The sequence below is a fragment of the Columba livia genome, chromosome 15 (assembly GCF_036013475.1).
Source record: "Columba livia isolate bColLiv1 breed racing homer chromosome 15, bColLiv1.pat.W.v2, whole genome shotgun sequence".
NCBI lineage: Eukaryota > Metazoa > Chordata > Aves > Columbiformes > Columbidae > Columba > Columba livia.
The window spans coordinates 14,046,819-14,058,843 of NC_088616.1; the positions used below are offsets into that span (position 1 = coordinate 14,046,819).

The window sequence follows — 12,025 nt, forward strand, 5'->3', positions numbered from 1 at the left end:
TACACAACATTCAGAAGGAATTTTAATTAACAAAATGGTCCAGGAAAGGGGAGGGAGAACCCAAAAAAAACCAGGCCGTTGCATTTGAAAGGTTGCATGTCAGTCACTAGGTATGCCTGCAAGCCCATGCACAGGAAACCATTTGGACCTTTGTCAGTGCAGAACCAGTCTCAGCTTCCAGAACCACTTCTCTACTCCTTCCTTATACAAGCTAAATATTATATACATATATAAAAAAAATACAAACTTGGGTTTGTTATAAAGTGGCTTCTCTCTCTCCCCCTCCTATGCTCGCTTGGCACATGAAGGCATGCAAAGCTAGTAGGCTCTGAGGGCTGCACAAACAGCAGGTTTTGGCAACAAAAAAAAATAAACGCAGCTAAAATAGAGAAGCAAGATTAAAAGCCACTGAATTGAAAACCATATATTTTTCCAATTGTATAGAATTAGAACTACAGCTACGACTTAAAACTGTAAGAGTCTGTCATCCTCTCTCCCAACTCATGTCAAAGTTCATAGCAGCATAACACGAGATTCCTCAGGAAACATCAAGCCAGTGTTCTCTGCTTCAGGAGTGAGTTCACAGGTCACAGTTCAGTCTGTCCGCAGGATCATGGGAGGATGCTCACTGTCCTCGTCCAGCCTCAGCGAGTTGGTTTCATCTTCCAGGCAAGCTCCACCCACGGCACCCAAGTCATCCGTGTAGGCTGCAGAGAAAGGAAAAAGTAGTTAGGGGGAATCAGCAGCACAAACTAAGGCTCGGATCTAAAGCGAGTGATTAGAGCTGAAGTACCAGACATTACCTGCAACAGTTTCACTGCCACCCTATGTTTGCTTTTATCATGACAGTGTTTCTCCAAGCCAAGAGCAGTTTATGATCACGCCCTATGCGTACAACACATACTGTTGCTTTGTGCAGGCTGATGTTTTTCTTACTCTCCACTCATGCATTACACAACTGCAGTACTGATGCTGTACGTGCAGCCTGTCCTTCCTCTGCAGTAGAAGCACTGACCCAAGTGATGTACAAAGATGGTAAAACCTCCGCTCATCACTTGGGAGAGCTGCAGCATTAACTAAATTCTCATCCTCTTGATTTAACAGAGCAGCGAATCAGACTAAAAGGTCACTGTTCCCATAAAGAAGTGACAGGAGCACTTATCAACATTGGTAAATAAAAGTGGGCGCTATGTATCAGAGGCTTTGCGCAAGGTCTGGGTGCTCAACTCCTGTGTGAAATAATTGTTTCAGGGCATCTTAGAAACCATTTGGCAAGTACTGCAACTATCAGGACAGTAATCAACCACAATTCGAGACAGCGTTCTATCCGGAGAGTAGCAGCGATAAGAGATCCATCTATAGGAGGCTACTGCACATCACAAACGCTTTTTTCCTACTGCTCACCAATGCTCCACGTCACACCCGAGGTTATGAAAAGCCCAGGGCTGAAGTAGACAAGCTCACATGGCCGTCTAGAACGAAGCAATACGCAGAGATGCTCTCTACCCCATTTTCCAGCCTTCTCCTTACCATGCCTTGTGGGTGAGGAAGGCACGTATGTACCTTTAGTCACAGCGGCACTGTACGTCTGCGCTACCAACGGCCGGTCGTGGGATGCAGACTCTAGAATTTCGTTGGCTGGCTCCATACTGCCATCGAGCCTACCAAGCAGAGAGAGTTACCATGAGAGGTGATCTACCTGGGCACAGTACAGCTTTAGTTGACAGCTACAGAAGAATGTGTCATTAGACATGTAAGAATAATACATATACACATACAACAGGAGGAACTTGGTTGGTCTGTTCCAAAGGAGTATCAAGAAGGCATCTAACAACACTTCATATTTAACAATGAAGACACATCAGTTACATCCTAGCCCTGGAAACAGCATCAAGATCAAAATTCTAGTAGCTAATGCTAGAAAAAAAAAGACTAAAAACAAGAGTGCATGACTAAATAAAATAATAACCATTCCAATGAGCAATATAATAGGTTGTCCCTTGAGCTCTGTCCACAACAGAAGTGGTTGCTTCAATCACATATACTAAAAAATCCTCTAGTGAAGGTATTAGAGCGTTTCAGAGCTTAAGAACTTGATAAAAGCTTCTCTTTGAGGCTTCACTTCATCTACAAGTGAAACCAGACATCATACCTTAAAACATTCAGATAAATAACAAGCAAAAGGACAAGAGGAAATGGCCTCAAGTTGCACCAGGGGAGGTTTAGATTGGATATTGGGAAAAACTTCTTCCCAGAAAGGGCTGTTGGGCATTGGAACAGGCTGCCCAGGGCAGTGGTGGAGTCACCGTCCCTGGAGGGGTTGAACAGACGTGTAGATGTGGTGCGGAGGGACATGGTTTAGAGGTGGACTTGGCAGAGTGAGGTTAACAGTTGGACTTGATGATCTTAAAGGTCTTTTCCAACCTAAACAACTCCGATTATAGACTCAAAGATGTAAACCTGAGTTATCATTGTGAGTTATTGGTTTTAGTTCTATGATTGATCATGTAAGTAATCTGACTATATTACCCAAGCTTTTCTTGCCAGACCTTATTAAAATACAACAACGCCTGGTCATATTTTCCTTGAGGGTTCTATGGTACTGCTACAGAACATCAGCTGGCTGGCCTATATGGAAAGAAGTTTAATAACGACACTGGTAGAGAGCGAATACAGATAATTTCATAGGCCAAATTCCCCTTTGTGAAGTCAGAGTAACATCTCTCATGTCTGTAACTGCTTCATTTATTGATGAAGTGGATGGTGTCAGACGTTTCAATTTCTTGTTTAAGTAACTCAACTCAAACTGCCAAGTAAGAGGAAACAGGATCATACAGCTAACAGCGATTGATCCTCCACTGCAATCTGACAGCGTTAAGTTTCTGCTGGTAAAGCGATGCTTAGTGTAGTAGATACTAGGAAGGAAGGCACTGGGGGATTCTGAAGTTACTCATTCATGTCAGAGGTCTGGAAAAAGATTAGTTTAAAGAAATGAGCTGTTCTAAGTTAGACTTTTGCAGAACAGCACAAAGCTTAAGAACAAACTGGATTTTGTGAAGAAACAAAACACAACAGCCTTTGGCTAATGTGAACTTACTTGTGCTGCTTCATTAGTGTGCACTCTCCTCCTTCTTGGGGATCTAGGTTGTACATGTACAGGTAGCCATCGGCAGCTCCCACCAATAAACGAGGGATCTTCTGGATTCTAGAATGGTTTAGGAGAGAGTAACAGACTGATAAGAACTCAAGAAAGCACACTCTCCTCCCCTCTCATTAATTTAAGCCATTATAGACCACCTCAGAAAGAACTGTGCAAAAAAAAGTAAGAGATAACCACATTTTGGGGCTAGTGGGATGCCACACGAAATCAAGCAGTTTATACATAACCCAGTAAAATAGATTCAGAAGTTACCATCCTGTTATCAAGCTTTCTGTAGCTCCAGAGACAAATATTCTAACGGGAAATATTTACATATTTCAGAAACATTACAAGACTTAATTATTGCTTAAAGGGTGCTTTGAGATGAGAGGAGAGAGAGTATAGACACAAAGTCAATTTAGCATAAAAACTATAAAACCTCCACAAAATAAAGTTTACTACCACTCAGTTTATTGCTTTGGTAGCTGTGCCAAATGGGACCTGTCTTTAGTGAAGGCAGAATAAAGATTAGATTTAGTCCTCAATATTAACTTTAATGAATGCTATGCTGTTTCGGAGACAAGAATAATATGAACTTGCTTTCAAAGACTTATTTAATGGTTAGTGTGAATTACCTAATTTTGCAATTCACTAACACAACATACAGTATCACTGCCCCTAGCACTAATGGAAGCAAATGCCGTAAGCCCAGGGGTCTGTTCTCAACGTTCTTCTTTCAAAATTAAAAGACACCTTTAGACAACAATTAAAAATAAGTCTATTCTCATCTAAACATTACGCCTTTCCCTTCTCCCCTCAAAGTACTGCGAGATGTTAGCTCTAACACATTGCTCTGAAAGCAGAAGAGGATTTGAATTGGTTACAGGTGATCCATCTCCTGCTGGAGATGAAGTTACATTCTCCAGTGTCAGCCTCCCCATGCCCAACACAACAGTCCAGGTGGCTGGTGAACACAGGCTCAATTTTTCTTTACTCACGTGGCAAGTGCACAGATGTTTTTGTGCCCACAGAAGGGCAGGCGGACTGTAGCAAAGGCTCTACCCTGGTTAAACATCTCTGTGACTTGAGAGGGCAGATAGCTTGTTGAGGCCATCAGCACTTTTCCAAAGTAACCTGTCCAGGTTGTAGGCTCTTCCTGAGGTCTGTAAGTCAGAAGAAAAACACAACCGACTTTACCTTCACATTAGAAAGAAAGGTGCGTAAACATTTCAAAGCATCTTTTTAAAGATATCAGGCAGATTTTGGTTCTGTTCAGAAAAAACGAACATCCTTGATAACTCTAATGCACTCCATTTATGCTACAGGGCACAATGTGTCCTACAATAGCCCCAGCCTGTTATTTAATCATGTTTGATTGTAAACTGATACTTCTGCTTATAAAACTGTATTTCACAAGGTTCATTATACAAGAGTGAGATCTACCAGAAAGAGCTACACACCAGGATTTTAGTCACCTGTTTATCACTAAACATATCATTGTTTCCAACATCTTCCACAGAAATGTAACTAAGACTGTCCTGTCAAATAATAAATAGGAACATTTTATAACCTGGTGCCTATTAAAGCCCCATAGACACCTGGAAGGGATGCCTGAGAGCTCTTCTCATGCGGATGTCAGAAGAGGTGAAACATGTAACTGAAAACATTAAACTGCTTCACATTCCTCTGACAAGGATGGCAAACTTCTCTTCAGAAGAAATACCTTTTCTACTCACTGGGAAAACTGTATGCAGTTCAGCTGCAGTTGCTGATTCACAAATGACTTCTTATGCCCTTTACAGAAGTGTTCAAAACAAGTCTGTCCATGCTTTGCATTACTCATCCTGTTGAGTATAATTGATTTTAAAGCCTTTTTATTGAAAAAAAAAAAATCTAAGGCACCTCTGAAACGTACTTTTCTTTCACAGTCTCAAGTTTGAAGATATGCACTGTCTCTGTGTTACTGGATGCAGACAGAAACATGCCATCCATGCTGAAAGCCAACGAACAAATGCTCACACACCTGGGAGCAAAAAAAAGAGAGGAAAACAATTAAGTATTATTTTTGTAATTCTAATACTGTGCTAATTGGTGTAAGAAGCAAGCTAGTGTTAACTAACTCAGGGAAATTGACTTAAATTAGAATGTTACTTCTCCATTTTGGTAGGTAGGAATCTTTCTGCACATTCACTACTAAGGAGCCCCATAATGTTCCCACCAGCTGTACTGTGAGAGCTGGGAGGAACTGTGGCTGCATGGGAGACTCACCTGCTCCTCTTCTCCTGTCAGTGATTGCAGGTGACTCCCAATTAAGCCAAAGTATTTGGCTTAATTAGTATTTAAGCAGATTTTTCTCAGTCACCACTGCTTTGCAAATAAGAAAAAAGAACATTTCCATAGTAAGCATTCTGAATTCTCTGATACTTTCTTAGAACACTTCAAGAGCAAGATCCCCATTAACGATGTTCAACTCTGATGTATCCCAGATACAGGGGTTAATTACTAACAATCCAAACTCAGTCTTACCTCTGCAAAAAGTACAGTAGAACTACAGAGTTGCTGCTACCACAAATCATAGTACCATTTCACAATGGCTATCAATGATCACAGCACTAGCAGAATGTAGAAGACAGCGATAATACTAGATGTACTTCCTCCAACTGCCTTAAGAATACAATATATCTTACAGAAGGTGACCCACTTTAAACAAGTTTCCTCACCAATAAATTTTTAAAAGGCAAAAGGTAGTACAATTCTGACAGGACTGATTTGTGGAATAGTCAGGTCTAAAGGAGTGAAATTGGAAGACATTCAAGCTGAAACTGTTACAAGCGTACAGTCAGGGATGAAAGAAGATGAAAATATGCAAAAAAATCAGGATGCCAGCTCAATAGCAGAACATATTGGAAATTCACAGTAAGGAATGAGCTTCAGCTAATTAGCCCAGATGAACTTTACCTCTTCACTCCCCTTCGGAATTCAAAGAGTTTCTGTCCCTCTGGAATGGAAAACACTCTTATTACTGTCCCCTGTAAAGAAAAAAACATAAATCATTTTTCATTTAGAGTTCATTCACTGTGTATTAGCTCTAGTGAGCAGAGTACAACTACAGGCAGCAAAGTGTTTTGCTGTTAACTTATTGCCGTTGATGCACGCCATGTACTAACATGAAATATTTATGGAGCTTGTCCGTAGGATGTGTTTGAGAAGCAGAGAAACAAGAAGAGGTTGGAACTACTGATGTAGAGAACAAGCTATGCAACAAGAACAGCCCTTCTTGTCATATCTGATCAGGAAAATAACCACACCAGGCAAATACCACCAGTACAGTCACCTGGATGTCTTTGTGCCTTTATCATATACAATCAGTTACACCTTCATATTCTAAACTAATCACTCAGAGAGCAGATGCTTGGGACCTTCTAATTTAATTTATACAATTCAGATGGACAATTTGTCATTGCATACCAGTGACTGGCAAGACACCTCTAGCTATTCTGACTTTAACTGTCTTGTTTTCATCAGGAAGACAGGATCAAAACAAGACAACTTATTTCTAATAAGTATCCTGCACTAAAGGGAGAAACACTTAGAGGATTGCCCTGATTACAGCGAGATTAAAATGTATTTATTTAGATAACCTTATTATCCAACATTTCACAGCATGGAAATGGTATCAAATATCATTAGCAGTGCTTAACTTAGATTTGCCATTATAACTGTAAGCCTTTTTTGGCACTTGCAGATGGAATTGTGCATGCTTAAACTTACTCAAAATGCTTAGAAACAGAATTTTTATTACTGTTGGCAAGTCAATAAAAAGCCATCTTACCTTCTCTGATGCAGTGGCAAGTTTAGTACCACTTGCGTCAAATGCCAAAGCAGCCAAGGGACTATCATGAGCTGGGATCATATTAGCAGCTCTCTGCAGGAGTGAATCAATAAAATAGAACCTGAGTACAGCACAGGCTAAAAGCTACATGTTTGCAGTTTAAGACTGCATATTTAAGAGCATTCAAGGCAAAATATGGATCTTATTTTATGGACAACAGCTTCAATATTTGTTTCAGTAGCTGCTAAGCAGAAGTACATAAAATTATCACTGAAATATGTGCATAGAGAGTACGAGTAGAGGGGTGGGTAGAGGACAATTCAAATATAATGTGCTTTATATATGTGCCTGTATATTCTTTGGTGACATCCTGTGAAGCCCAGCTGTAAGAGATACCACACACTGATGTGGACGAGCCTAACTGAGCATCTAGTAACTCCTCTCTGAGCAAGTTAAGTAGTTTCTAAAAACCACATCTTTAGAAGCAGAAACAGCATTCACAAAGATCCTCACCAGATTGATGGTGTCAAAGACTTGGACTTCTCCAATAGTTGCACTGCCTGGATAGGCCAGGTAACAGTTATCGTTGTTTATTGATAAAGCACACAACCCTAGAAGGGATGCAGAAACAGAATTAGAAAGAGGCAAATTCCAGGACTTAGGAAGCAAAACTTTCTGGTTCTATGTTTTAATAGTACACAGATAACTTGAATTATCTTCACAAGGTATCAACAGAAACAGAACAAGGATGAATAATCTCAGAGTCAACCTGCAACTTATTCAATGATTTTACGTAAGTTAAAGTTTAATGTAAAGTAGAAAAGGAAGAATACCGAGCTACAATAACTGATTAAGAGGTAGAATTTCCCACATCTGGCAAGACTCTTAAAGCATTAGCCTGGCAAAGCCTTTAACTATACCAAGTTCTGACAAAATCCAGTTTGTAGCTCTCTACTACTGCTTTCCAATGTTTTGACGCATCCACTCCAGGAGACCAAAATCCTGGTAAGATGCAGTTAGTCTGATATGTGTTCTCAAAAACCTCACCTGGATCAAACAGGTAGGCTTTAAAATTACATTCATGTATTTAACTGTGACTTTTATTTGAAAATGGAATCAACAATGCTCCAGTTCCCTGCAGGAACCATCATATGTTGGCAAAGAATGCACTTTTCAGGGTTATTCTGGCTTCTAACGACACACTTACCTGCAGGATTGGGAGGCGTCTCCCTGATTGTATGTAATACCTTCATGTCTCGTATGTTGTGTATATAAAGAGACTCTTCCAGACATACTATCAGCCTCTAGACAAAGGAAAGAAGACAAAATGCTGATATCAAACTGGAGTTCATAGTAATTTATCAATCCTAAAGAAATTATATCCAAAATGCAGTAGGTGCCTTCCAAGAGGAAAGGTTGTACCCACCTCATGGGAAGAAACAAGAGTCTGATAGAAGAGAGACAAGACACACATCTTGACAAGGCTTCAACAGTGCAAAACTGCGCTCAGTCACTTGAACTGACCAGGGCACTTCACTTCTCTCAACCGCGCTAGTGCAAATTGATTTGAATAAAAATGATTTACATTACCAGTTCAAGTCAGCAAGCCAGAAACCTTTATTTAAAGCTATTTAACTCTTACTCTGTACCTGTCCTTATGTATTTCCCCACCTCATGAGGCAAATTCACACATTAAAATAATTTTCTGCTGTGGCTAAACAGAAAAACATACATGACTTTAACCATTTATAGAACCTATTACTCATACTTTGATTAAGTTCTTCAACATCTCATTTACACTTTCATAGACTACATCTGGACAACTTACAAGATGTTACTCATTTAATGCTACCTCACTGTGCCAGAAGTCAAATTAACCACTGTTTCGCTTATAATTTTAAGCGGGAATCTCATCCTCCTTCATCTGATTTTGGGTGTAGGGACAGACACTAAGATTCTTTTCCTTCAGATGTCATTCTCTCTACTCAGAAGAACTGGTTGAAGACAGAGGAGTATGTATTTGCAGAAAAGCCTATTAATGATTCAGTAATACAGTAAACTATGGCTCCAGGTACTTAAAATTCACCAGTTCAGTGATTTTATTTTTAAATTTTTATTTTTAAAAAAATAATTTGGCAAACTGTACTTAAAAATATAAAAAGTGAATAGATATCAACTTTAAGTTTAGGTCTCAACAGAAATTGTCAGCTTCACATATTTTCACACCAAGGATCACAGGATGATTCAGGAAGGGACCTCCCAAGGTCTCTAGTCCAACCTCCTGCCCAAAGGATGCCCAGCTTACCACGGACATTTTCCTAAGTAAGTACATAAACATAGAACCAAAAATACTCAACCAAATAGGAGCACTGAGATGTCATACAGAAGCTACTGTTAAAAAACTACAAGTTAATTTCAAATGACAATTCTGTCACCAAAGGAAGAGGCATCAACCAGCAGAGAAAGCGCCAAAATAACTCTTTTCCACATTTTCACCTACTCAAAATTACTACTCACCTGTCTATTGAGTTTGACAGCCAAGATGGTGTTGGAGTAACTGTAGTTGCAAATCTCTGTCCCCTTCTTAAAGTGACAAACTTTGAGCTTGCGCGGAGCTTTAAGGCTAACGATGGCCACCAGGCTGCTGGAGAAGAGCCTCTCCACAATGCACACGTCTTCTGTGTCAGCTGAGGAATCGCAGCCACGAGGGAAAAAACACAGAGGGAGATTTCAGGGAAGAATAATGGGAGATACAGTCTAAGAACACAAATGTTCTGGCACAAAGCTCAGGGTTAAGGTGGGATGCAGGACAAGTTTTTAAAGCAAAAATAATCTACACAGTGAATGCTGATTTACAAAGATTTTCCCCCGTCACCCTCCCAAGTGTCATGCAAGTTTTTGCTTCAGAACAGAATATCATAATACGAACAAAATATCATAATATATAATATCAGAATATCATAGTATAAACCCCTGCCCAAGATCCAACAGAAAGAAAATCCCAAGGAGGCAAAAACCAGCAAGCTGTCAAATTCCACAACCTTACAATCTTGTCTCCATCTCTGCAGAAATCCAGGAAAGCAAAGGATTTTTTTCTGGTGGTGGTTTTGTGCCCTTTTTTCTTTTTAAAGCTATGCAATGCATGGAAGGATTTTTGATGACAAAAAATCTGGAGTTTCTTCACACCTCTCCACGAAGACAAAGAAAAAAAAAAAAGGGTTCTTGTACTCAAGCTGGTAAACTCATTTGTTCTAGCACTGCTTCACACTGCTTCAGCCACTCATTAGTGGTGTTTCGTTTTCTTAAAACACACAACTTCTTTTAGCCGACAGTCCCTAAAATCAACTTGTACAGGAATCATCAAACCCAGCACGTATATAGAGCCATAAAACAGCCGTAGTTTTGTCACGTATTCTACCGTTGAAGTCACCGTTCAAAATGCAGGGAAACAGCAGGAGGGTGGAGAGTCCAGGATCTCTGGCAAAGACATTTTCAGACTATGTGACTATAATACAGCATTGGATCAAGCTGGTAGGAATGCAGGTGCCATCAGCAGTTACCCTGGCATGTGCTTCTCCCTCCCATCCACGGAAGCTCCCCTCCAAAAGCCCCAGATGACATCGTTTTTACAGCAGAAAAATAAAACTGGAAAAAGTTTTAGCATGTTCTGCAGCTCTCCCACAGCTACCAGCTACCTCTGCCCTTCCACCCCAGAACTGAATCAAGACAAGCGACTTGAGCCTTTGGCCTCGATCCATCAAAACAACCAAACTTTTCAGAAGTTACTTCTGAAAAGCTTATTTCTGAAGGCTTCTGTTTTGGTCAAGAGGCACATTAAATAATTGGCACTGTTCTCATCACCAATAACAGAAATTCCCTGCAAAATGTTCTGTCCAACATTCCCAGCATATGACAATGTCATCACTGTGTGACATGGCTGCTTCGAAAATGCTTTTTCTGGGCAGTTGTTTCAAGAAAAAGTACAGAAAACATTTGATGCTCTACATTCTTTTGAGAGGGAGAGAGAAATAGCCTCCTTATGGAAAAGGAGCAGGTTTATATGAAGCATTTTCAGCATTCTATGCGACATAATTGACTTTTATCTAAATCTCTTATTTAATACGGTACTTTTCCAGAGAAGACAAAGCAGCTCGCAGAGGCTTTTAAAATTCAATTTCCTCACTTCTGCAACAAGGATAATGCCTTTTAGCAATGACTTAGTTTTCAAGGAGTTGTTCTCCGTTTTCCTGGTGCCACACACAAAAAAAACCAACCAAAAAGCTGCTTCAGTAAATTCATACATAGACTTTCAAGTGCAGATGTCAGACTAGTAACATAAAAGATTCTCTATATTCTACAATACAGGTTATCAGCTTTCTACCTAAGCCTGGAGTCCTTCATAACAATGGCATCTTTTTGGCAGAAGTCAGAAGGCCAGCACACAGAGAACCACAATGGTGTGAATTTTGGGGTTGTTCTATGCAGGGACAGGAGCTGATTCAAAGATCCTTGTGGGTCCCTTCCACCTCAGGACATTTGATGGTTCTATGAAAAAAAATACTACCTGAGTACTCCCTGCTGCAGGGCAAGCACAACTTCTTTCCCCATTCAGAGACAACTGTGTTAAGACACATCATCTGGGATTTGTTATTGTCCCAGGCAGGTGGCAGAACTGGTATTTCAGAGGAGGAATGGCAGCAGAGATTCAGACGGAAAAAGCGCTGATGGGAAGTGTAGGCAGCAGGGATGGCACACGGGGAAGAGCACCACCAAGAACTAAGCAGTTACTGACATTAGAAAAAACTTTCAACAAGGAAAAATGCTTAAGAGGTATAGACAATCCTCCAGTTTCACCATAAAAAGACTACTATAACACAGTTACCTTTAGAGAAAGGCTTTGTGATGGGCTTTTAATTAAATTCACTTGAAAAATACAGGATGCACCTCTGTCCCTTTGCCTTCCCCCAACAGCAAAAAGTGATAAAATCTCTTCAGAGCTGCCAAGTCACGCACACGTCCTAATGAGCAACCATTCAAGTACAGTCCCAGGCTCT

At 40.3% G+C, this 12,025-nt stretch overlaps 1 protein-coding gene across 5 annotated transcripts in view; it reads right to left on the reverse strand.

The window, feature by feature from the left end:
- Positions 1 to 12,025, reverse strand: part of WIPI2 (WD repeat domain, phosphoinositide interacting 2) — a 26,520-nt gene continuing 14,495 nt past the window's right edge. For 3 of the 5 annotated variants that reach the window (XM_021290401.2, XM_065031429.1, XM_021290405.2), the window contains 10 exons: positions 9,489 to 9,658; positions 8,179 to 8,275; positions 7,485 to 7,582; positions 6,972 to 7,064; positions 6,098 to 6,168; positions 5,055 to 5,162; positions 4,138 to 4,302; positions 3,098 to 3,205; positions 1,531 to 1,661; positions 1 to 707 (listed from right to left, as the gene is read on the reverse strand). In XM_021290401.2, coding sequence (XP_021146076.1) covers positions 595 to 707; positions 1,531 to 1,661; positions 3,098 to 3,205; positions 4,138 to 4,302; positions 5,055 to 5,162; positions 6,098 to 6,168; positions 6,972 to 7,064; positions 7,485 to 7,582; positions 8,179 to 8,275; positions 9,489 to 9,658 — 1,154 coding nt within the window. In that variant the 3' untranslated portion in view covers positions 1 to 594. The remainder of the gene's footprint in view (positions 708 to 1,530; positions 1,662 to 3,097; positions 3,206 to 4,137; positions 4,303 to 5,054; positions 5,163 to 6,097; positions 6,169 to 6,971; positions 7,065 to 7,484; positions 7,583 to 8,178; positions 8,276 to 9,488; positions 9,659 to 12,025) is intronic. The other 2 variants (XM_065031428.1, XM_065031430.1) reach the window with 1 other exon arrangement.